Source organism: Homalodisca vitripennis, chromosome 4 (assembly GCF_021130785.1).
Source record: "Homalodisca vitripennis isolate AUS2020 chromosome 4, UT_GWSS_2.1, whole genome shotgun sequence".
In the NCBI taxonomy this organism is placed as follows: domain Eukaryota; kingdom Metazoa; phylum Arthropoda; class Insecta; order Hemiptera; family Cicadellidae; genus Homalodisca; species Homalodisca vitripennis.
In genome coordinates, this window is record NC_060210.1 from 67,856,424 (window position 1) to 67,884,114 (window position 27,691).

At 33.6% G+C, this 27,691-nt stretch overlaps 1 protein-coding gene across 1 annotated transcript in view; it reads right to left on the reverse strand.

The window, feature by feature from the left end:
- Window positions 1-5,335: 5,335 nt before the first annotated feature.
- The window catches only part of LOC124359460 (ruvB-like helicase 1), a 30,091-nt gene continuing 7,735 nt past the window's right edge, over window positions 5,336-27,691 (reverse strand). The window contains exons 4-8 of the mRNA XM_046812213.1: window positions 18,284-18,486; window positions 16,191-16,359; window positions 14,906-15,104; window positions 9,420-9,614; window positions 5,336-5,801 (exon numbers count right to left, since the gene is read on the reverse strand). Of these exons, the coding sequence (XP_046668169.1) occupies window positions 5,642-5,801; window positions 9,420-9,614; window positions 14,906-15,104; window positions 16,191-16,359; window positions 18,284-18,486 (926 nt within the window). The 3' untranslated portion in view covers window positions 5,336-5,641. The remainder of the gene's footprint in view (window positions 5,802-9,419; window positions 9,615-14,905; window positions 15,105-16,190; window positions 16,360-18,283; window positions 18,487-27,691) is intronic.

Consider the following 27,691-nt stretch of genomic DNA (forward strand, 5'->3'; position numbering starts at 1 on the left):
ATGTATATCTGTAGTTAAATAAACTTAAAGTAAAGTTGTACATACATATATATAAAAAAACACATAAAAAACTCCCCTTTACAAATCTTAAACTCAGTTTGCATATAACAATTCACTGCGGGTGACGACAATTTTTGTCATGCAATACTTGTGTGCCATGTGGATGACAACAATAGCATACATCTGCTCGATTGGCTGCCATCACCTCGGTGTGAGCCTAGCAGTTGCCGTGGAACATTCTGCTGTTTGCCACGTGTTGTGCCTGTTTCATATGTTGTTTATTCGCAATTTTCGTTCGCTGGCTGTGCTGTATTGTTTATTGTGTGTAGTGTATGGTGTAAGGTGACTGTGTATGTATGTTTATTATTGTATTTAGGCAATATGGAGGACGACAATGAACTAGTGGAAGACTGTATGAGTGAACAGGATGATTCCGATTCAAGTTCAGAGAGTTCTGCCGAAGCAAGTTAAGCCTATATTTATGGACTGTTTTCAATTTTTTTCACTATTTTTGCAATTGACAATGTGCAATTTATTGACAATCAATATGTATGTGTCATTTTTAAACTCTTAAAAGATTTAATTCAAATCAAATCAAATCAAAATTTCTTTATTCATTGGCACAACATTGTACACTGAATGGTGTCATCAATAGCCACTTATACATTTATACATCTAAAGTATTATTATTAAGTATATAATTTGACATGTTCTGTATTTAAAATTCTTTAAAACTATAAAGAGCCTTGTCAATGAGAAAATATTTTAATTTTGATTTGAAAGTTGATAAAACATTTTCTGACTTTAAATATTGAGGTAATTTATTATAAAATATTGTGCCCATATATTGAGGTTTTTTGCGGAAAAAATTCTAAATGATGTGTGGGAATGGCAAGGGTCATTTTGATGCCTGGTATTGTATTGGTGAAGAGTGTACCAAGCTGTGGCAAATTGGAAAATCTGAGCTTTACCGATAATATTGTTTCATAAATATACATACCATACACGGTCATTATACCTAATGAAATAAAATGTTCTTTTGACGATGTGCCTGGTTTAAGTTTAAAAATTGATCTTACTGCTCTCTTTTGGATTTTTTAAAATTGAGTCTAAATTTCTAACTGTTGTGGCAACCATATATTGAAATCCCAAACGAAATAACGGAATGAATATAAGAAAAATAGACTGTTCTTAGAGTTTTTGACATCACAAAAATTTATTAATCTATTTAAAGCATAAATGCCTGAAGCTGCCCTTGCGAGAACACTTTCAATGTGAGAGCTCCAGTCCAGGTTCTCGTCAATCGATAATCCTAAAAATTTTGAATTTGCTACTTGGAAAATATGGCTATCTTTATTTATTGTTACTGTTGGCTTGATTATTTTTTTCATTTGTTTGTGGTTAAATACTATAAAGTTTGTCTTATCAACATTCAAAAGTAATTTATTTGCTTCAAAAAATTGGGCCAAAAGTGATAAGTTAGTGCTGGATGACTCCTCCACTCCCTTTATTGAAGGTGCAGAAATTTTTAGGTTTGCGTCGTCGGCATAAAAACAAAGTTTTCCAGGTTGCCTGATTTTAGGTACATCATTGATATAACAAATGAAAAGTAAAGGTCCCAGTATGGAACCTTGAGGAACCCCATGCTTCACATCTGAAATCGAGGATTTGTAAAGTTGTTTATACATTGTCCCTTTGTTGTGGGAGAAATATTCCAATTCGACAAATTGTTTTCTATTATTCAGATATGAATTTAACCATTCAAAAGCTTTACCTTCTACGCCAATTTGTTTTAATTTAGACAACAACAAAACATGAGAAATTGAATCAAAAAGCTTTGCTCAGATCCATGAAAACTCCAATTACCTTTTCATGATTATCTATGGAGTCAATAACTGATTCAAGAAATTCTGTGGCTGCGGTTAAGACAGACTTTCCCTTTTGGAAACCATGTTGATTGCTGTTAATTATATTGTTTTTTTCCAAATAAAATTTTAAATTGATTGTAAAAAGCACGTTCAAAGATTTTGGAGATTGATGGAAGCAAAGCAATGGGACGATAATTTTCTACGTGGGTTCTGTTCCCTTTTTTAAATAGAGGTTTAATCTTTGCAATTTTCAATTTTTCTGGAAATATTCCTGAAATAAAAGAAGAATTTATTAAGTGAGTGATAGGTTTTATTAGCGATTTCCTGGCTTTCTTAATGAGAACAACAGGAATGTCGTCATATCCAGCACTAAGCTTGTTTTTTAAGACTGATCATAATTTTCTCTATATCTTCTTCTGTGACTGGCTCTAGTCTAAATCTAGAAAAATTACAAATAGGTTGTTGTTGAACTGAAGGTCCCTGTAGAGCTTGACAAATTAGGCAGTATAGATTTATCTACTAGATCTGAGAAATATCTGTTTTATAAATTCGCTTAAGTTACCAGGGTCTGTACAAAGTTGATTTTCTAACCTTAAGCTCTATATTTTTATTACTATTGTTGTTTACACCAACTTCCCTATTAATCATCCTCCAGACAGTGGCATTAACATTCACAGACTTTTCCAACTGACTATTAAGATATTGTTTCTTTTGATGCAGAATATTTGTCTTAAATAATTTGTTTCTTGATTTTAACCTCACTATAAACAAGTGGGCTTTGAAGTTCTCTAGCTAGGCTACTTAATTCAATAATTTCTAGCTTTTCTAATCTGAGCTCATCTGTTAACCACATATTTTTATTCAACTGTTTTCGACTTAAGGTTTTAGGAAAATGGAGGTTAAAGTAGAACAATAAAATACTATGAAAAAAACATCATATTTTGAAGTAACAGGAGCGAATATAAGTCTGTCCAAGATTCTTGTTGCAATGAATACACAAAAATGAATGTGTGTGTTTAAATCTGAAAACTTTCTAGTATACATTTGAATGGATTCATTGGGATGAACAGTAATTTTACTTTTATGTTTAATAGGGGTATGTAATAATGCTAAGAACTGCCCATCATGGTCTGAGAGTTGAGTATTAATTCCGATTAGTTTGATAAAATTCATATTAATGTTGGTGAAAATGTTTGTCTTATAGTTGTGGCTGATGATGACTCCGTAATTCTAGTTGGAAATTTTACTAAAGAGCACATTCCATTAGAAACTAAACAAGTTGTTCAGTTTCAATGCACTGTTGGATTGTCCCATCATATCAATGTTTATATCCCCCGCTATTAAAATGTGCTTATATCTTTTGTCTACATGTTCCAATAAAACTTCCATACTTTTTAAAAATTCTGGTTCATTTTTTGTTATGGGATTTCTGTACAAAGCCCACCACTAATAATTTTAGACTGTTTTTCGAGAAAAATATTTTTTATTTCAACCATGCAACATTCAAATATTTCATCCTTCAATAAATATCCAATGTCTGGAATTTTGATTTCTTTCCAAATCACACTTGTTTTGGATAATTATAGTCATGATTCAATAATAAATGGAATCAAAGCTGCGACTCCAAGTCTAATTCCCGTGTCCGAGATAGCGCCTTAGACCACACAGCCATTCTGACTTGTATTCTTTCATGTGTAGATAGCTCACTTAGTGATTTCGTGATACGGATAATTTTACCAAACGCTTAGGTCATGATGTGTTGGCGCACCAACAGGATTCAAGTGAGTCAATGCAGACGACGTGCCAGCATTGGACTCAAAGCTGAATGAATGAATAGAGCAATATGATATGAAGATGCTTTTTATTTACCATTTTTATGTATAATGTCGAACAGTTCCGTTGTCCGCTGTGTAACATATGTTTCGAGAGGACTCTCATAGTTAAATGATTTACTCTCTAGTCTCTTAAGGGTCTTAGGTTTTTAACCATCACAATTTTGGTTTTGATACTGACTTGGGAATCAAAAAGTGCTAATCCTATCAAGTGTTCCGAACAAAACTATAGGTGGCGTTGACATGCTTCTAAATCGACATTTCTAATGATGCAGTTAGGATATGCTTCAACTTGCTTTAACAGAAGGACGTCATTCATAACTGCCTTCTCAGTTTTGGGTGCCTCGTTCCTATGTCGTCCATACATTAGTGCTACAAATAAGCTTACCTCGGTGATTCCCTCCTTTTCTTTAGATGTAAACTGATCCTTAAATAAATATAGTTTGAGAAATAAATAGCCTTATTATCCAACGTGCATTGTGCAATTCACCTGGGGCTGAGACTTTACTTTAGATTCTACTTGTATCACTAAGAAAAACATTACACAACTATAGAAGTTCTAAGTAGTCATCTCGAGGCTGCTTTGATTGATTTTGATCTTCTAAAATAGCACCATAATAGTCCATCATGTCGTTTCTGAGATTTTTGTTTGGTCATTGGCTTCAAACAAATCATTACTACTGGAGGAAAATTTTTCCTTGTCAATCTGAGACCATTATTTCTTGAAACGCTTAAATATGGTAAAACCAGAGCCCTCACTAGCTTTAAAAGCTGTACTAAAAATGGAGGAGAGCACAATTTCAAGTACATGGTGTCTACATAGAATTCACACAAGGCTAGAATTTAAATTGTCTTCGATAACAGCACATGCACCATTCTTCAATCCTGTATTAGCAGGTGTTGTGTCAAGTACTAAAGCACGTATATTCTGTCTCAGTTTCCAATCATCCAGGCGATTAGACAAGCTGTAGATTGTTCCTGTCCAGTCCCACAATCAATCTTTGAGTTTTTCAACCCCGTATCCAGTAACAAGAATGGCCACTCTGTCAACTTTTTTAGTGCCCCCTCAATGTCTGTGAGTAATTTACCATCCCAGTGTAAGAATAATGGTAAAACTCTTCACAAGTGAAAGTTAATGAACATAAAGTAGGTGAATTGGTGCAACTAATTAAACCTATTAAAAGCAAGTTAGTTGTAATTATTTGCGGAATTGCTTAAAAGTAACCTTTAAACGGTTAATTTATACAAATTTAAATTTAAAACTAAAACTTTCAAATTATATGGACCTCTAAACGTTCTCTGATTGGGCCCAATTTTTTCTGGTGATCCACTATGCATTGTGGAACAAAGGTAGCAATGTGGAGATACATATTTCACACTTTTTATTTTTCGTATAAAATTGTGGACCACCCTAATACATAGAGTATATTTATGCAACTGAAAGTTTTTGACCAATCACTTACATCAAAAGTTGGAAGAGATGTTTATAAGCAAACACACAAACAATAATATGCTACAATGTATGACAACACATGAGTCAAACCATTTATTGGTATGGTTTATTACGTAATTATAAACCCGGCATAAAAAAGACAATTTATTATTCAGAAGGTATGAAGAAAAAAGAAAAACACATAAGAAATTGGTGTGTATTGTAAAATAAGATCACAGCTAAGTTTATAATACAATATTTGATTTTTAAGAAACATACAATCAACACAATATGTTAACAGTGTAATTAATTATGGCTAACAACGTTAAAATCATAAATAACATATATATATGCTCATTGTGTTCATCCTGTGTTGTTTGTTGAGAGGAATATTTAACTTGGAACTCTCAATCACCTATTAGGAGAATCGAACTGTTGAAAGTTCTTTCCATGTTATTACACACATACTTATGTGTCAAGTCTGTCCTTTAACCGAAAGAGTGACAAAACTATTGCATGAATTTGTCCTTGTTCTGAGTAAGAATTCTGGCAGAAGACTTAGCATCCAAGAACAGATCACCAGCCTCTTGTACATCCTCCTTGGCTATGGAGGAACGGCCGTTCACTCTCGCAGTAAGGAATGCAGGCGTCAACAGTTGGACCACATACCTAGACAGTAAAGCATGATTTCAACAAATAGATTTTTGAAGTCCGCTAAACATCATTAGGTTGTATTTAAATTCTACTTTGTGTACTCCTAATACAAAAAATAAAATTTACAAAACTCAATGATATTTGACATGTCTTTTAGAAGTACTTTCCATCTAATTTGTGCTTGTGTTTGTACACTAAACCCACAAAACCATATATAGTCGAAAGAAATATTCACAATTTTATAATTTTAAAACAATTTTAGATTTTGTACTCAAAGATTAGTAATTTTTAAATTATTTTATTCATAAACACACAAGTTACAATCTGAAATACAATAATAATAAGTAAAAATAAGATATTTTAAAACTTATTAAAAAACCAACATGCCATAATCACACTATTTGTAAGTTAGTATATTTGTCTATTTGTTTTAGTACATTATTTTAAGATTCAGATATAATAAAAAATGAAGACAGTGCAAAATTCCCTGCAAATAAATAGTAGACCCAGGAATGGGTAATTTGTATTATAGGCTTATCTTAGCTATCCAGTTATAAAATCAGATTAGTAAGCTAAGCCTGTAATATTTGTTCTTAATTTTTGCACACTTTATCTGAGTTTGCAATAAAATATTTTGTTCTTAACTATATTAAGACATTTTACAATTTCAGCTATAAATACAACCATACTACACCTAACATGAAAATGAAACCTTGTTGCATGATTTAACAAGAGGCCTCAATATTCTTAAAATATGTAATGTACATTTAAATTTGGAATTGTTTACTAATAAACAAATGTTTACTATTTATTTAAAATATGGTTTAGATATAATTATTGTCTTGATATAAGCAAGCAAAATGAGTAGCCAGTAAAACCAGGGGTTTCTCAATCTTGACATCATACTGAGATAGGGTGGCCAGCAAAGCTATCCCCACTAATATTATTAGCAGCTTGAAGTTGGAAAAATAGGGTTTCCGGCTAAGCCAATGTATTCCAACTCAGGGTTGCTACTAACAGGAGTCCAATAATGAAATTCCCTGACTTTTCCCTGATTTCCAGACCAAATTTTTCATTTTTCTCTGACTTTTTTCGACGCAATCCCCAGGGTTTTTGGCAATTAATGGGTGGGCCAGCCGAGCCGCCTCGGCTGCCTGCTTCATGCGCCGCGTCGTCTGCAGGCTTGGACTCGGCGCGGCGGCAGTAAGTTTATTTGTGTAAAGGGATTTTATATTTTTCCCTGACCAACGTCGAAATTCCCTGACTTTTCCCTGATTTCCAGTCCTGTTTTTTTCCCTGACTTCCCTGATTTCCCTGACCTGTAGCATCCCTGCTATTAATCATAATTTAGAATTGTTTAAGAAGAAAACCACATATAATGGTGTAAAGTTTTTAAATCTTATTCCAAAAGAAATTGGCGAAATAAATGATCAGAAAAAATTCAGGTTATTGCTAAAGAATTTCTTGCTTAAAAATGCTTTTTATACATTTGACGAATTTTATAGCCTAAGAAACAACATGCAACTTAATTGAAATTTTAAAATGTTTTCGACAATGTATTAAAGCATAGATTTAGACATTTAACTATAAGGTTTTAGATAAAAATTATATCTGGAACATACTTAGATATAGTCTGATGAATTGTGACACTATTTATTGTATTTCAATGTACAAATATGAATAAAGATTATTTGAATTGAATTGAATTGAACTCGAGGCTGGTAAGAGAATTTGCAGTACACCCAGTGTGTTTTAAAAATACAATATTCAGACTGATGAGGTAAAAACCCAACAAAATAGGTTTTATAATCAATATTGACAATGATGAAGGCAAAATGATCTAATCCTACTATGATACTATGACATGTAGGCAGAGAAGTTTATATAATCTCAATGCAACTTCAAACCTAGTGATATAGGGATACAGGTGAAGCTAGAGTAGTTTTATTGCAACCTGAGAGAGGAAAATTTAACTTAGTTGGCTACAGTAGGAATGGCAACTGGTGCACCCAATGCCTATTTCCAAATTATACTAAAATAATGTCAAAATTGCTGAATATGCATACCAATATCACGGTTATTATCTACTCCACAGTTTTCACGTTGATTACAATTTTTACACATTAGAATAGAATCTATGCTTAAGTCCCACTCAAATTCAAATTTGTTTATTGTCGTAGATATTACGAATGTAATAGGCATTGTCAGAATTAGTTGTTTAGAATTTCTTACAAATGCACAACATTGAGGCACCATTCAAACATACATTATATGCTCTCATACCCCCCCCCCCCTCATACCTGCCAATATTCCCACTTTCATCGCCAGTTGTCAGTCTAATAATCGAGTGGTCGCCCAGTTGTATGCAATAAACTCGTCAGCACTTTATAAAATGCTTGGGACGCTAAAATACGTTTTAAACGAGTTTTTAACACCTTAGGCATTGGGGTATTCTTGATTGAATTTGGTAACTTGTTGATAAAACGAACTACTGCCTGTGAGGGTAAGTGTTCGTAAACCCCTGTCCTGTATTTCCCAGTTTGCTAGGCATCTCTTCCTTTTGTCTCCATGTATGTCTCTGTTCCTTTTCAGGCCACATTTCGACATACAAAATAAGATTGTCTCTAAAATGTACAGACTATGTAGAGTCAACAGTTGTAACTTTTTAAAGGTTCCCTTCCTTGCAATATTCTCTGAACTTTAGTTGCTCAATTATCCAAATGGCTTGCTTTTGCATTTTAAAAACTTTTAAGAGCTGACAATTTGTACTGCCCCCTCACAACACCAAACCGTAGGTAAGGTGCGGGTAAATCAAGCCATAATATGCCCTCCTCAGAACCTGAATAGGGCAATATATGGCCAATGACTTCAAGACATGAATGCTCGAGGGCAGTCTGGAGCAAACATGACCCATATGAGCATTCCAAGTCAATCCCCAATCTAAGAATATTCCAAGGAATTTGGAACAATCCACCTCACTTATCGTGGTATCATCCAACAAGATGGCTGGGTCGTCATCAGAACCTCCTGATCGCAATGCAAATTATTATTCTTAACTATTACGATTGTTTTGTTATATAGAGATCACTGTTATACTTTTCTTCTATGTAATAACACTTTTATTGTTTAGTTAGTTTAGTGGAAAACATGGTTGTGCCAAGTCATATGTTTCCAAACAGTGAAATTGATTTTTAAATTTGTTGTAATTGTAAAGAATTTAATGAATTTAATGGTATTTGTGTTTAAATGATTCTGGCAAGGTAATGAACTTGTAAACAGTGCACAATGACATTTTGCATCCATGCTTCAAGATAAATATTCAACAAAAAGGAGCGAATAACAAAAAGTAAGTTAATTATGTTTATTTAAAAGTATGTACATTGTTAGGGGTGATTAATAAGACAATAAAACAACAGCAAATCCTGTGTGAACTGCGGATGCCAAGAATATTGTGTTCCACATCGGTGTAGCGAATTAACAGTGTCAGCAGCACCGTGGGTGCTTGGAGAGGTTAGTACAAAGTCCTTAAACTAATAATTTGTGTATTCTATCAGCATACACCATTAAAGTTCAATTGGTAACTTAGGAACTATTTAATTATACAGATACAGCATACTGATGATCTGTCCCTACCTGAGGGTGGTGCGAGAGCCAATATCACTGAGGACCTGAAGGGCTTCAGGATCGACACTGATGCCCTCAGTCTGAGCCCGGATCCTCAATATCTGTTCAATCTCAGGACGTGAGTAGGGCAGCGTGCGAATGATCAAAAGGCGATCCAATAAGTCCAGTGGCACACCATGAGGGGAGATGATATCCTCTGTACCCCTGCATTCATTACATGATTATTACTACCAAATTCAACTTGAGAATCAAGAGGCAGTTTAACTATAGAAAACAACTTATTAATTTTATAAAGCAATGGACAGGTTTGTTTGGAGAAAGATTTCAAGAGAAGTCAATATTTTTAATTTTGAGATATTCTAGATATATACTTTCCAATAAACAGCAAAGTTCTCACTAAGCACTGTTGTTAATTACAAAATATTTTAAATCTTGACTCTTTTAATCCCAGGATTCTTTTGCTGGTCCACCAATTGCAACTGGGGTATCCCAGCCATATTTTACTAAAAATGTAGAAGTTTCCTAATAATTCATAGATTTTTAAAATTGTTTTATAAAGTCTTATTATTACACACATTGAACAAGCCATTTTAATCATGCAGAAACAATTATGACAATGTGTTGCTAACAAAATTTTGTTGTATATAGAGTTCATTGTAGTTGAAAGTAGACAAAAGAATGATCCAATCTAAAACAAATCTATATTTCATTACAACAGTAAAAATGGATTATTACCTAATTTTTCCTAGAATTATATATCATCTGAAAAATAAAAACCCAAAAACTATATTTTTAGTTTTCTGGCCAGAACGTTGAAAAAAAAAAAATAAAATAAACATTTACTACATCTAACCCTTTTATAAAAACAAATATTCTTATAATTTTTTTGGTACAAACTTTTGAAGCGACTAATTTTTTCTGGAGGAAGCATTAGAGAAGATGAATATGAAAGTAGAGAAAATTCAAACGTTTTATAGATAAATTCTAAATATAGTATTAAAAAATATACACAACACATATTTTTTATCTTATTATTCACAGTAAAACTGTCTATGATGAGGAATTATTTAATAATATTGGATTGGGTATAACAAAAAAATTACTTTGCTTTTTTGTTTTAACTTTTCTGTTCACTGTTTGTTTACTATAAGAATAACAAATAAATTTACCGTTGGAAACACATTTTTATGAATTCTTACTTTATTTTCTAAAAGAGTATAAACCTTTATGTTAATTGGTTGTAAAATGAGGATAAAGACACAATTACACAAAAATACACAACACAAAAGCCTGTATGCAACAGCTCTAACACAATGTGAAAAAGATGTATTTGACTTATACTACAACAAGAGTGCATAACATTTGTAGGAAGGCCGTAGGATATATTATGTTAACACATAAAATAATAATTTTTCTATTTTTGGGACTCATAAACACCCTGTATATTGTTTCAAGATCTTTTCAGCACCCCTGTATTTTTAAGGCAGTAAACATTATCTAGCCTGGAATCTAGCACTTGCGAGGACTAAAATTGTTGGTTCGATCGTGCTGGAATTTTAAAGATATATGCATGAAATTGCAGTTATTGTACAGGAATTTCATGATTGAAGTTGGCTGGACACCCTGTTATTGTTCAGATGTTTGTTACCAGAGCTCATTCCACAGAGTGCAATCTGAATGCTCACTTTTCCATGCCTCAATTTATAATATTATATGAGTTTTCTCTTATGTAACTAATACAATCAAAGTTATTACTTATACACATTTTAAAGTAAGTCATATATTCTAGAAGTCAATTTTATAATCTATCAAACAAAAGACAAGACCTTCACGATAGCATAACCATTTTCTGAACCTTTATAAATTACTTTAAAATAATGTGGTATAATTAGGACTTGAGTTACTTTTTATTTTATAATTTCCAAAGGATTAAATTTTATTTTCTTGTGTGTTAGAAACCCATCATTATGGTTATTGTAACAAGTCCTTTACTGTTATGGAAGGTTCTTCATAAGAAAATAAATTACTTATTTAACTGTCCACTATTTTTACAATAACAGTTAACCAAGCAGGGCATTTGAGTGCCTCATGTGAAGATGATAAATGTACATCCTGGCCTTGACTGTGAGAGGTTCACAATATTACGCCCTTGATCCTTTCATGGATCAATTATTTGTCATTTTTTGTTGGAAGTCCTGCTTTTATTGAATTGTTTGTTTCTTAAGAGGTACATTAGTCAGCCAAGAGAGGTACTATAGCATGTTAAATGATGCTATAGTATAAACTGCATTATAAATAGGAACTCTGATTTTGCAGGAGAATGGTGATGATTAGAATTAGTAAATAAATAGATAACAGTTGGATTAGATATCTGTTTCACTTGCGGTTATTTAAAACATGGTCCTGCTTATCCACTTCCATCTCAACAGATCACTCCCAGTCCATTGATGAAATTATTATTACTGAGAATTGAAACTACATTAATATAAACCTTTTGAATGTAAAATCCTATTTTTGGAACATACATAAAATATTTTTTAAATACGATTTAAATAAAATTATAACTTAATACTTATATGTATTGGTCTATACATTTAAAATAAATGTTAACATTATTTAATCGATTTGTAGACATGTTTAGGTTTGTTTAGAAAACAATCTCCATTTAATTGGAAATACTGTGCCAGCTGTTTCTTAAAATCCCACAAAAAGACAGTTTTTAGTCATGACTCAGTATTTCAAAACACCGTAACTAAAAAAAAAAAAAAAAAAAAAAAAAAAAAAAAAAAAAAAAAAAAAAAAACTATTCAAGGTAAAGAGTTTAAATTTGTGGTATTCTTTTCCATTTAAAATGCTCTTTAATTTGATATATCATATCACTAGGCGTTTTATGTTTTAAATTTATTTTTTGAATTCTCCCAAAAACTGTTTTATCAAACCAAAAATACATCCCTATCATTTCTTTTGAAAAACATATATGTTATTCACACTATAAACTTTAAATAAGAAACCACTTACGTCCTATTCTGAAATTTGACATAATATATGTAGTCAGTTATAGTGTGACAAAATTAAAGGGGAGTTAATGTTGGTTTTTCAAAAACAATTTTTGGGAGAGAATAAAAAAAAAACTTAAAATATAAAACACTTAGTCATATGATATATCAAATTAACCCTTTGAGTGCCACAGCGTCGCTAATTTTGACGGTACGAAAAGTGCATAAAGTGCCAGCGTCGCCAATTTTGACGTTTCGTATTTCGATAATATTTTATAAGGTACAAGATTATTTTGGCCAAATAATCAGACGGCTATATTCAATAGGTTCCAAACTATCAATAAGTACGAGTTTTATGTTGTTTCTCTACTATTTTATCTGTGAAACTTATGTTGTTTGGGTACTTATCAAGAAGCCAGTATTTTTGGACGAGTTTTTCCTTATCGGGGACAAAATAAATTACAGAATGAAAAACAACTGACTTTATTGAACCTATTTAGGAATTTACAAGTTATTACGACAACCAATTAAATAAAAAACTATAAGAACAACGTTTCATTATTCGAAAATGTCAGGTCATTCGTGTGTCTATTTGGAGACGATTTGGAGATAGGAAGTATGACTCATCGAGTATTTTTCGATTCATCATGGAAGAAGGAACGTATAGTGAAGTTTATTTTGATCTCTGATAAGGAAAACTCGTCCAAAAATAGTGGGCTGTGATAATACCGAAGTACCTGTGCGATGATTCTGTCTTCCAGTCACACGACGTAGCGGACGAGTACCGTGTTGCGTAACGGCCTTTCTTGTTGTTTATGTGCCGATAACCAAGCATTTGAGTAAATACAAATTAAATAGTAACTTATACAGTATTTTACTGTATTTATTTACAAAAGTAATGTATGATTTGAGTTGTGTTCAAGCAAAAACCGTGAATTTTCAGTGTAAATATAATTAGGGTTATTATTTAGTAAATGTAAACTTTTATGTAAATATGTTAGCAAGTATTTGTTTCTAAATTTACTAATCATATTTATTTGTGTTGTATTAATATTTTATTAGATTTATTGGGAAAACTACATCATTACTAAGTAATTTCTAAACTTTGACAAATGAAGTACAGTTTATAAAATGTCGGTACGGGCAGCATTTTGTTACTACATATAATGCCATGTTTTTAAATTCTAGAATAAGATATTACACATGGGTTTTATTTAGAATCATATGGCCTTTATTATGTTATAAAGAAATAAAATCTTAAAAATACCGTATACACTCAAATTAGGTCGAAACTTAACTTTTTATACAAAAGTAAAAAACTTTTTTTATAAATACTGAAATTTTTATATTTTTATAAATCAAATTTTATTTGTAACGATATGTATCATATTCTGAATTTAATAAGAAAAAAAAACAACAAAAAAATGATGGAAATCTGTTTGGTAGTTATTTTACAACAGCTTTTTTCCCAAAAGCTTACAAATATGTGAAAAAACAGCGTGGCACTTTATGCATATGCCTTCGGAAAATACCCGTGGCACTCAAAGGGTTAAAGAGCAATTCAAATGGAAAAGAATACCACAAATAAAAGCCTATAACTCAAAAATGCAAAGGCAGAAAAATGTGAAATTTTGCATTTTAACTCGTCTATTATGATAAAATTCCCTATGTTCTCAGCCTAAACAGATCTGGTGTGACGCCATGATACATTAGTTACTGTTAACTTAATTACATTAAAACATAAAACCAATATTTAATACTTGTGTTTTTGTGAGGCCTTTCGATAGCAAGGCTATCTTCGTCAGACACATCACAAAAGTCTTTTTATGAAAATATTGGTTTTATGTTTTAATGTAATTAAGTTAATCAAACTTATGTTGCAATAATCCCTGGACTACAGCACACCTCGCCAATATGAATGATTAATTTCCTGTGCAAATAATACAATCAAAGATATTACTTATAAATATTGTAAAGTTAAATTTTAAAACACTTCAAAGCCCCTCCCCATTAGTAATGGAATGAATGGAAATAATTAGTTGAAAAGATTTAACAGACACACCAGTCCTACACTAAAGCATTTGCAGTACATATAAGCCAGTGTAAGAGTTCACACTTCTGTAGAATAGAAATATTTAAAATAATCAGAAAAGGGGAATAAATGAACATTACAGCTTTTATCACATTGCATCATCTTATCCTTTTTCAATCAATAAGAAGATAAATGTATATGTAAGGTTTAGTAATAATGTTACCTTACAACACAACGACCCCTGTTGGTAGCAAAGATGACAATGGGTGCAATGGTACTCTCTAGAGCTCTGTGCAGGTAAGTGAAAGTCTCTATGTCTAACATATGGTTTAGTAATAGTGTTACCTTACAACACAACGACCCCTGTTGGTAGCAAAGATGACAATGGGTGCAATGGCACTCTCTAGAGCTCTGTGCAGGTAAGTGAAGGTCTCTATGTCTAACATATGGTTTAGTAATAGTGTTACCTTACAACACAACGACCCCTGTTGGTAGCAAAGATGACGATGGGCGCAATGGCACTCTCTAGAGCTCTGTGCAGGTAAGTGAAGGTCTCTATGTCTAACATATGGACCTCGTCAATAAACAGCACTCCTGGTACCAATTCTGCGATTCCCTGGTCTATATATTTGTTCACCACTTTGTTTATTTCCTTCCGCAACTTGTCTGGAAAAAGTATATGAGGTAAACATATAGAACATGATTTCAATGGAGTGCACTAAAACTCAAAAACTAATCAGAAATTCATATGAATGTTGAATTAAAAGTTTTTTTTAAATTACACAAAAACAGTCACTTTTCATATTTAAGTTATTCTATAAAGTTTATTTTTAAGCTAGCATTATACAGTTCAGTTTATAGCTGGTTGTGACATTTTATTGATTCTAGCCAATTTTGAGAAAGCAAAATAATAACACCATATCAAATGCGCAGCCACAATAACAAATATATAATGTCTAATGTATAAAGTACTCTATAAGGCTTAGAAACTGATTTGTCCGTTATCACAGTAGCATTCTTCTTGTCGCTGAACCAAAAACCAGTACAATGCCGCAAATCTAACCTAAAAGGGTTCTCTACATAGGGCATTGTACTCTACTAACACAGACCTTTAATTTGATGTACTACTCGACCTATGCTCTCATTTAAAATTTCCTTCTGACTCATTGCGGGTCACCCCACTGACATGACAAAAAAATGGTAGTTACTTCAAAAAGTAGATTTATAGGTGCAGTAATAATGTACCAAGTTTTATTGCTTTACCTGTAATCATTCAGGAATTATCAAGCCAGGGCGGGAATATTTTACACTCTGTATTTATTTTAATGCCACAGGTTGAAAATATGAATATATAATACAATAGCCCTCTTGATTGTTCTACAAAAATAGAACACAACGTTTTGAAGATTGGAAGAATAGATTCCAATCCTTGAAGTGTTGTGTTCTATTTTGTAACATAACAATGGCAAATCTTCAAAAACCTGTATAAAGACTAGTTGAAACAAGTTAGAAATAATTTAAAGAAGTGTGATGTTGTAATAAGTGTGTAGATTGCATGTTGAGACATATTATACTCATATTTATTTATTCTATTATTTGTTGCTCATTGCTGCTTTGGATGGGCTAATGTAGTCATGAAATACAGAATTTACACACTGAACAATGCTGGCTCAATAAATATATTACTTAATTTATTTGAAAAACTAAACATACATAACTTATTAATACTATGCAATTTGTTTACACAGATACCTGTAATTTCTGTCTTTTTTGACTTCATAAGCTGTCCCATCATACTGAGAATGTCCTGACCCCCCTGGGGTCTGGCATTGGCAACATCCAGGTCATGTAAAGTGACATCTTGGATCACTTCTTTCTTCTTGTGGACATCTCCTTTGGGCAACGGCACATATTCTTCCGCCTGAACATAACAACTTAGCGAAGTCAATACAACAATAATACAGTATAAAATTCAAACAGTGAATTACAAACTTCAACACTGGCATAAAATGTTTTGAAACTTTCCAACAGCTCTATATCTAGCGAGACAACCAGTATCAGTTTTATTCAGTGCCATAAGGCATTTGCCATAGTCAAAGTGTCATGTAGCAGGAATTGCAAATTAGTACATCTTTATTGCCTAACAATTGCAATATATAAAAGATATGAGTTAAAAGTAATAAACGATAAAAAGTATATTTGTGGCTGTTATTAATATTATACCTGTATAAGGAATGTCTAGCAACTAACGGGTCAAATTTTAGTAAGTTATCTGAGAAACCACAGTTCAAATAAGTATTCTATTTCGTTTTATTAAACATCTGTTTATGTATTATTTAAACATTTGATAAATTCGTAAGTTTAAATTGCAGCATAGCGTTAAAATTTGCACAGATATTTGTCTTATCAATACATACATATTTATGAAAATCACAGTATCATTAACCATGCATTACAACTGTTAAAAAGCTTATATCTACGTTATTTAATGACCGGATTTTATGATCTAGGTGTCACAGTGTTTGTCATTAGATGTAGCAACTTGTATTATTCTATACAATTTCATATTTGTATTGGTTTTTACGGTATTAAAGTAAAAATACTTCAACCATCTGCAATTTTGAAACATGACATGATAAAAGTAAATATTAATTTTTCTCCTGATTTGCGAGTATAATAAAAATAATTGTACCAAATTTTAGTTTTTTATCATTACTGGTATTTGAAACTAAAAAATAAAACACAGACGGTGAATGAAAAGAGGTAGACAATTGATAGCATTTGGTTTTTAGCTTATCTTGGTCCATGGAACAATATCCCAAATTTGTGTAGAGTTTTGTTACACCCGTATTAACACATGACAGTTTAGTTGCACATATGGGACGAAATGGTAAGGGTGAATCATAAAAAGTAAGGGCTATATGGTGTAGTGGCAGCATATGCGCCTGGCAAGTCAAAGATCTGGGATCAAGTTTCTGCAGAGCATGTACTTTCTGTGATTCAATCTTTATTAAAATGATATATATATATATATATATATATATATATATATATATATATATATATATACATACACACAAATTTTTTTTATCTGTTAAAAAGTTCTTTTTTGGTTGTTTTAAATTCTTGGTTAGATTTCTGTTCGTTTGTATCATTAAATCAGCATGTTTCTGATGAAGGGTACTGGAAACTCAAAAATGAAAATATGAACACTTTCTTTTCAACTCTTGAACTATTTGGAAGAGTATATATATATATATATATATATATATATATATATATATATATATATATATCAACTTATGATCGGAGGGTTGTTTTGGACTCGGAGAGGTTATGAACATATTTCCGGTACGGACAATTGCAATAGGCTTACTTTGTACACAAAATCTATCTAAAAAACACAGGAAGATCTACTAAGTCAATAGGGTATTCTACAGCCTGAATGAGGCCTTTGAATAGTGATGTGTGAGGACAGCAGGTTTAACATGTAGTTGTATAATGTATGTATTATGTTAAGTAATTCAAGATTTATACTACAATGTTATTTAATATATTATCCTAAGGTTTAATGTCTCCTCCTAGTCATATACAGAAAATTAAAATGTTATATTGTGTCAATCAAGTATAAAACACAAAGACTGATAGAAATAAAACCAAGCAGGATGTAATATGTGCTCATATCAACCATTTCTTTTTTTTCAATATACGATCATACTCTAAATTTCACATACTGTATAGTTGCAGAGGGTAAAAAGATGTCTCTAAAAATATAACAATAAACATTGAAATTTAAGACTTCTGATAAAAAATAATAGATTTGACTTTGCAAACATAATGATCACCTCCAAGTCAAACTCAGTAGCGAAAGTGTCACTACGGCCTTGTCGTTTGACTGCACCACTGTTAGCCTCTATGTAGATCACATCTCCTGGCTCCACTTTCTCCTTCTGTAGAGACTCATAGATACTAGGGTCCAGCTTTAGTTGTTTAGTGCCTTTAGCAGTCTTCAGTCCAATAATTACGTGAGACACAGTCTTGCCGTACCCTGCAAAATATTTGCCCATAAACAAACAAAGAATTTTAATTACATTCCGTTTTCAAGTACACATGACACAACATAAATCTTTCTATGAAATGCGTTTGAAAGAACCATCTCAGGTAGAAAGAAACCATGCAGATGTCACAAAAACTATGTTTTCTATATTTGCATAGAAACTACAATGAATAATATCATTAACATAATAACTTTATCAATTTTATGACATATACACACACAAAGTGTGGCTATTAAATAATGAGACTGACATAAAAAAATGTTATTGTGACAGGTCAAATTACGACATTTAAATATTCGCGGGGATTTAGCTGACGGTGAACCAAATGACCGTGACGCAAGTAAATCACTTGTTATTGGAATTGAGATTTATTTAATTAATAATGGAGAAATATGTTAAACTTTATACGGGAACAAATTCAAATAATTAAACTGAGCTAAACATAACCATAATTTGTTTTTACTAAAAGTACCAAATAAAATTACGCAAAAAAGCCAATTGTGGGATAAAATGACTTGCGTATTGATGACATCAGAAAGCACATGTTGCAAGACTGATGACATAGAAAGACTTAAATTGATCAATTATAGTGAACGTGATAAAATTCGATAATTTATGAGTAAAGAATTCAATTATATTCAATCGTGAAGATGCTAATTTGAACGGGAGAGGGGTTGAGCATTGTTTGAGACAGTACGCAAGGTTTTGGCCCGAGAATCTTCCTTCTTCTTTGTTTGAAGGTTATTTTTGACGATGGAAGGATTGTGAAGGAAACAGGATTTTTTCCTGGACATTTGCCATCGTTAAGTGAAACAAGAAAAACAGTAACACTACGTTTCGAGATCTTGCAATCTGATCTCTTCTTCAGGTAAAGAACTAACCTAATACATAATTACAAACTAGGTTAAAATAAACAAATCTTACTAAAGCGTTGTGGCACGCCTGAGTCAGGAATCACAACCTACATGTTGTATGTCAACTTCACTAACACTAAAGACATGCACTTAATAAAAAAAACTATACAAAACACTAATCATTAAACTAAACTACGGAATACAGGTCACAATATGTCTTCACTCGTCTACTAACCATCTACGACTGACCAGAGGGGGTAGCCAATGGTAATCGTGACGGCCGGCTAAAACAAGATGGCGGAAATACAAGGGAAGGGGAACAGGAATGGGCCCTTTCGTTATTATTGGTTCATGCGAGATGAACTTCTTAAAACCATATTGTGACTCCGCATTGGTTTATTGCAAATATCCGATCCGTTTGATACTTTTTGGTATTCTCTTTAGTTCATTTTTTAGAATTGGCAACCAAAGCGGCCTAATCTCGACTGATGGTTGACTGATTGGTTGGTCTGCCAATTTAATGTATGTTGCCTCAATTAATTTCCTTTTGAAGAAATGTGGTTCCCGATGTATTATGTGGGCTTCATCCCAATTCATATGATGGTCTTCGACCAACAATGGTGTGCAATTTTTGACTTTTTCTGTGAAACCCTTTCTCGTGTTTTCTTTGTGTTCTTTTATCCTTATGTTTAGTGGTCTTTTTGTCTCGCCTATGTATTCCCTATTGCAGCTACATTTTATACTGTAAACACAGTTTTTGGAATCCTGTGTGCCATTTTTTGGTTTTGTTTTTACGAGACTTTGTCTAAGAGTGTTGTGTGTTTTAAAAACGCGGTTCTAATGTTGTACTTTCTACCTACTCTTCTAATTTTCCTCCGATAATCCCCGGCACATAAAGGGATTGACATAAACGCAAATTTATCACAATTCTGTTTTTCTGACTCAGGAATGATTCTTCTGGTTCGTTTGCACTTATTAATTACTAATTGAGGGTATCCATTGCTTCTGAGATCCGATTCAATTTTTCTTAAATTCTTCTTTTAGTCCATCTTTATCTGAGCACAAGCTCTTTGCTCTATCAAACAACGAGTAGGCTACTCCTTCTTTGACAGATTTTTGATGGTTGGATTGATAATTTAAATATTTTCCTGTGTGTGTTATCTTTCGAAAAACAGTTGTTCTTAAGGACATCCCTATCTCTTAATACACACACATCCAAAAAGGGAAGCTTGTTTTGGACTTCCACTTCCATTGTGAGGCGGATGGAAGGAGAAATACTATTAATGTGATTCAAAAAATTATTTAATTCAATGTCTCCATGAGAAAAAATAACAAAGGTATCATCCACATACCTCCACCAAATCTTCGGTTTGACCTGAGCTGAAGCCAAAGCTTTTCGCTCGAATTCCTCCATAAATTCCTCCATGTATGGCCTTCCCAAAATCCACAAACCTACCATCCCACCTCTCCGGCCCATCATTAGTTCTCGTGATTCACCTTGCAGGGAATTGTCTAAAGTCCTCTTGGACATCTTAACACCATTGGTAGGAAAAACTGACTCTTTCATCAAAAAATTCCAGGGATTTCGTAGAGAAGTCAAAATCCCTAAAGTTGACTGAAACTGACAAACTGGTAAGTTTTGATGTCGAAAGTCTATTTACAAATGTACCAGTTCCAGAAACTCTCGGAATTATTAAATCACGTCTCAAAGAAGACCAAACATTAAAGGATAGAACTAAACTTCCCGTGCCAGTAATTATGGAACTGTTAGAACTATGCACTCAATGCAATTATTTTGAGTTAGAGGGTAAAATTTACCGTCAAGATGAGGGGATGGCAATGGGTTCTCCACTGTCTCCTATTTTCGCCAATATCTTTATGGAGGAATTCGAGCGAAAAGCTTTGGCTTCAGCTCAGTTCAAACCGAAGATTTGGTGGAGGTATGTGGATGATACCTTTGTTATTTTTTTCTCATGGAGACATTGAATTAAATAATTTTTTGAATCACATTAATAGTATTTCTCCTTCCATCCGCCTCACAATGGAAGTGGAAAGTCCAAAACAAGCTTCCCTTTTTGGATGTGTGTGTATTAAGAGATAGGGATGTCCTTAAGACAACTGTTTTTCGAAAGATAACACACACAGGAAAATATTTAAATTATCAATCCAACCATCAAAAAAATCTGTCAAAGAAGGAGTAGCTACTCGTTGTTTGATAGAGCAAAGAGCTTGTGCTCAGATAAAGATGGACTAAAAGAAGAATTTAAGAAAATTGAATCGGATCTCAGAAGCAATGGATACCCTCAATTAGTAATTAATAAGTGCAAACGAACCAGAAGAATCAATTCCTGAGTCAGAAAAACAGAATTGTGATAAATTTGCGTTTATGTCAATCCCTTATGTGCCGGGATTATCGGAGAAAATTAGAAGAGTAGGTAGAAAGTACAACATTAGAACCCGCGTTAAAACACACAACACTCTTAGACAAAGTCTCGTAAAAACAAAACCAAAAAATGGCACACAGGATTCCAAAAACTGTGTTTACAGTAATAAAATGTAGCTGCAATAGGGAATACATAGGCGAGACAAAAAGACCACTAAACATAAGGATAAAAGAACACAAAGAAAACACGAGAAAGGGTTTCACAGAAAAGTCAAAAATTGCACACCATTGTTGGTCCGAAGACCATTCATATGAATTGGGATGAAGCCCACATAATACATCGGGAACCACATTTCTTCAAAAGGAAATTAATTGAGGCAACATACATTAAATTGGCAGACCAACCAATCAGTCAACCATCAGTCGAGATTAGGCCGCTTTGGTTGCCAATTCTAAAAAATGAACTAAAGAGAATACCAAAAGTATCAAACGGATCGGATATTTGCAATAAACCAATGCGGAGTCACAATATGGTTTTAAGAAGTTCATCTCGCATGAACCAATAATAACGAAAGGGCCCATTCCTGTTCCCCTTCCCTTGTATTTCCGCCATCTTGTTTTAGCCGGCCGTCACGATTACCATTGGCTACCCCCTCTGGTCAGTCGTAGATGGTTAGTAGGACGAGGTGAAGACATATTGTGACCTGTATTCCGTAGTTTAGTTTTAATGATTAGTGTTTTGTATATAGTTTTTTTTTTTATTAAGTGCATGTCTTTAGTGTTAGTGAAGTTGACATACAACATGTAGGTTGTGATTCCTGACTCAGGCGTGCCACAACGCTTTAGTAAGATTTGTTTATTTTAACCTAGTTTGTAATTATGTATTAGGTTAGTTCTTTACCTGAAGAAGAGATCAGATTTGCAGATCTCGAAACGTAGTGTTACTGTCAATCTTCCTTCTGTTTGGAGAGCTGAAGCAGAGAGGACGTGTAGATCCACCTGGCAGTGATGCAATACGGAATTGTGCAATAGTGTATTAAAAGTTATAACCAGGTGATGGGATATTGTTTTTAGTGAATAAATTAACAACAAAGCAAAGTGAGCACAATTAGTTGTTTGTATCACATCAAAATAAATTAACGTATCAAAGTGATTTGCTTTGTTTTAATATGATTGACTATCCCATCTGCGAAGAAGTGTGGTAAGTAAAGAAAATAAGCGTTAGCTCAGAGAATATTACATTTCAAAATTTATTAAAATCAAAGTGATTGATGAGAACCCAGTGAACATTTGTGAACTTTATCCTGATATAAATAACCATATTTATCAGAGCCTTCAATACAGTGATATTTAATTTGCACAATCATTTAACCTACTTAAAAACTTAGATGAATATAGACCTAGGCCTCGTGACATGTAACGTATACTTTCACTAACACTCAGTATACTTCCAACAACACTCTATACAATTTCCACAGCATAGGACACATCGACGTGGGAATTGGAAGTTTGAACATTTTTTAAACAACAATACGGAGCATAATGACACAGCCAACGTGGGGCAACAACACTCTTTAAAACTGATCATATTCATTATTTCATTGTTAACATAATCACTTATTGTCACTTTCAATATACACTCCTTCTCTATCCCTACAACGCTCCAATGCAAATTTTCCATTGTTAGGGAATTTGTAATGGATGGCAAAAAGGAGCATTCCGGAGGAAGGAAAGCAGGTGATGTTGCAGAAGAAGCTCTCTTAGAATACAGGTGTGCAAGAAGAAAAACTTAAGTTTTTCAAGAGTCAGATCTGCTTAGGATGGTGCAAAACTACATGACAGATCGTTAGCTGGTCTTTATGATATCAAATGGTGAACACAGGAGGGTGATCACAAGTGGGGCTGCTCAGGGTTCCATTTTGGGCCCCAACTTGTGAGACGTTTCCTACGGTGGAACTTTGCATTTGCACATGTCTCCAGAAGCTTTCCTGGTGGGATATGCTGATGACATAGCTGCAGTCACTGTTGCTCATAGCTTAGAGGATGCATGAAAAAACTGACATGGTTCTGCTCACACAGAAAAGAATTTCTACAGCCATTCAACTCCACGTTGGAAGAGTTGAAAGAAAATGGGGTTCAGAGAAAAGCCGCTTTGAGAGTCTGTAGCTCGTACAGGACAATCTCTTGAGTCAGCGGTTTAGATCATCGCCTAGATTTAAAGGCGCAAGAAAAAATATGTTTTTGACAGCAAGGAAGAGCTTGGAGTTCAAGAAGCAGAGCGAGTTACAAAAGTTGTGAGCCTGTAGAGGTGGCTAGTTCGCTGGGATGCTGAATCCCATGGAAGTTGGATGAAAACGTTAATTGCTAACATCACAGAGTGGATGGAGAGACAGCACGGCGAAGTGGGCTTCTTCCTCACTCAGTTCTTGTCGGACCATGGTTATTATGGATCATACCTTCACAGGATGGGGAAACAGGAGTTGCCCGCTTGCGTTTTTGGAGATTCACTTCGAGATGATACGGAACATAACTTCTTTAGGTGCAGACGATGGACAGAAAAAAGAAGGGAACTGATGATTGACACAGTTACAGGACGATCTTCAACCGCATACTATCATTGGAGTTATGCTCAGAGGACAGGAATGCTAGAATATGGTGGCTAAATATGTGGAGAAAATCCAAATAGATGAAAAAGTTGATCCTAGATTGTGAACAACCAATTTAGAGAAAAAAAGGAAACCAGATGAGCTTGAATAAGAGTGAAGCAAAAGGCCTAGCCCAAAGTATTGGGGACACCATTTCCGGGCTAGTCAAAAAAGAGAAAAGGATGTTTTTTAGTGGGTATGCCTTCAGGAAAAACCTATTGGAGAGCCCCCACTTGTTCGTTTGGTTATGGTAAGGCCAAGCGTTTGTGTAGTAATGCATTTTTCACACCCCTCCGAAAAAATTTGGTACACGGTTTTTGTAATAAGGCAACTGACATGAAACACCCGGGTTATTAGAAAGCATGTACAGTTTTCCTGATTTTTCGGAAACATATTGATTAATTAATTAAGTCCAGAAAGGCTATATGTTCAATCATGTCACTGGTAATTATACATTCGAACAAGGTTCTTGGTGTTTGATTTGCTATTGCCAAAGTAGATTCTGTTTCCTCTTAAAACATTTTTTTTTCAGGACAGCAAAGATTCATCTCTTAGTGGGTTTTGACTCTGAGGTGTAACAAACTTGTAGAAGAATGAGGACTTGTCAAAGCAAGGAATTACAATTGTACAAAGGGCATTGGGTTCAGGTTCATCTTGTGGCTCTTTGTCCTGAAATACCGCAGCACTAGTCGAAGATAACAATTATTTTAAAAAAGAAGGTTTTCACTCTCTTCTACATCTCTTGGAGAGTCCAGATTACTAATAAATCATAATCATGGTTAAATAGTGCATATAGGAACCTCATGAATTATCGTTTTCATATCATATTAATGAATATGATCTGAAAATATGATTTCCAGTTGGAATATGGTTTATTTAGCTCTTAGTTATCATCCTTTTACCCATAATTAAAATGTGCCAACTGAAGGGATTTGTTCACTATTGTGATATTTGGAAATATCTCCTGCACACATGCTGTCTAGGCTCTATGATTCAAATGCAAGGAATGCAATTTCTGAATACAACATCAGCAATTCAGACAGAATTTATTAATTTATCAATGAAAATGCATAAAATTTGATCAAAATAGACCAAGTGGGCAAAATAAAATACGAGCATTGCTTATTTTAACGGGTTGTATTGTTCAAGATATAACACAAATGGTAAAATAATGAAATAATGTCACATAAAAGAAGTAATTCATGTATATAACAACGTTTTGATGAATTTGTACGTACAACCATGTGTAAAACTTGTAGAAAAAGCTTTTCCAACATGGTATAAACTTTTTTGTAGATGTTAAATCGGATCTCAAACACGATTCTTAAGTTAAAATACGCTAATCTTATTCCAAAATATTCTGAATTTGTATGGTTACTTTAATAAATAGAGGAGTTTATAATTAGTAAATTAGTACATAACAAATATAATTAGGATGAAAGAGCCTTGGGCATTATTGATGGTCAAATATGTAACTGGATAAAGGCCCTACTCACAGATAGGGTGGTTACTACCACTCTTAAGGGAGCAAGCACCAGTGCAAGGACTAGGGCTGTCCCCAGGGTGGTGTCCTTTCTCCTCTACTGTGGAACTTAGTTGCGGAAGACCTGTTTGTGTCTTTGAACAGCAGTGGTGTCTTTGCACAGGGGTATGCAGATGACATTGTGATTCTTATGAGTGATTAACACAACAGTCACGGAACTGAACAATGCTGCTCTAAACATGGTGGGGAACTGGTGTGATGAGATGGGCCTTAGTGTCAACCCCACCAAGGCTGTCGTGGTTGCCTTTACAAGAAGGCGTCAGTTGGAAGGTACTGTTCCATCCTTATTGAGAAGCTCTTCCATTGAGTTGAAGACCGAGGTCAAGTACCTGGGTATAATCCTTGATAGGGTCCTGAGCCATCATGGTTACTTATAAGACCAATGTAAATCTAAATCACATGGTATAACATGTACCATCATCGAACTCAGTGTTGCTTATATACCTCTAAATCTTTAGATCAGTTCATTTCGAGATATTGTGCTCACAGATTAACAGAAATTAATTTTTTTCCAGCTTCTCAAGTAATAGGATTTGCTAACACTCATTCAATTATCTAGACTTATTCTCTAAAAATAAGCACAACCAACAATACTGAATTTAAGCTATGATATATCTGTTCATATACATTTTCATATACATCAATCAAAACTATAATCTTTTAAATATGATAGAGAGGCTTGGTGATCAACACAATTTTCATACAGGACATGAGAAAAAACTGCAATTTCTACACATACATTGGAATTGTATGATAAAAAAATCATGTGCATGTTAAGGGATATGCTGCTTTCTGATTTTGGAAATATCAATACAATTTATTTAAAAAAATAATATTTAACCCATTGCGGATCATTGACGAGCTGGGCTCGTCACGCAGTGGCCGGGCCTAACGGCACGATGACGAGCTCAGGTCGCAAAAGCAGTCTGCTTTTAAATTTCCCTCCAAATAGTTCTTTTAATGTCTGATAGATCGGGCGATCGTCTTCACTTGTCTACTAAGAGTGTTTAACAACGGTCTACGTTTAGAGTTTTCAAAAGTTTTATAAATATCCTACAGATCGCAGTTGTATGTCGAAGTTGAAAAATCATTCATATGAGTTTACTCTCTGCTTTTTAGCGCTTATGATTGGGTGTTTTCCTAAGTTGTTATTATAATACTTTTGAGGTTAGTGACACAACTAAACGACGCAGACGTACATATTGGCGGGTTTAGTCTAGACAATGGCGCGGATGTTGTAATCGCTTCGCCCGAGCCGCTTTATTTAGACTATGATTCAGACATCATCCCTGCCACCCCGGAACCTTGCTCACGTGTTATTGTTCCTACATGACGGATACCCCAGCAGGTCGTTGTTTCATCTGAATGAATATCTTCACAGCTGAATATTCTAGTATACGATAGCGAGCGATACTGTGGCGCACCATTGCTGTTCGTGCGGCCGCTGACCGTAAATTAATTCGTGCCCGCGCGCCAAGCAATACGATCCGCAATGGGTTAACCCTCCGAGTGACGGTACTTTTTTCTCTAAATGGCGAGACATTTTTACTGATTTTGTATGTTTGCAAAAGAAAATTTATATAAAATACTTTAAATTATATAAGTATGACTACATAACCCATAGAATAGAATGGTAATAATATGAAAAATTTACCTTGGATAGATGTAAAAAACCAATGGGTAAAATAAAAATTCAAATTTTTTTGTTTTATGTTAGGCTGAGTAAATTTTACTAAATTTAATTTTTTAACACAAATCCAAAATAGCCAT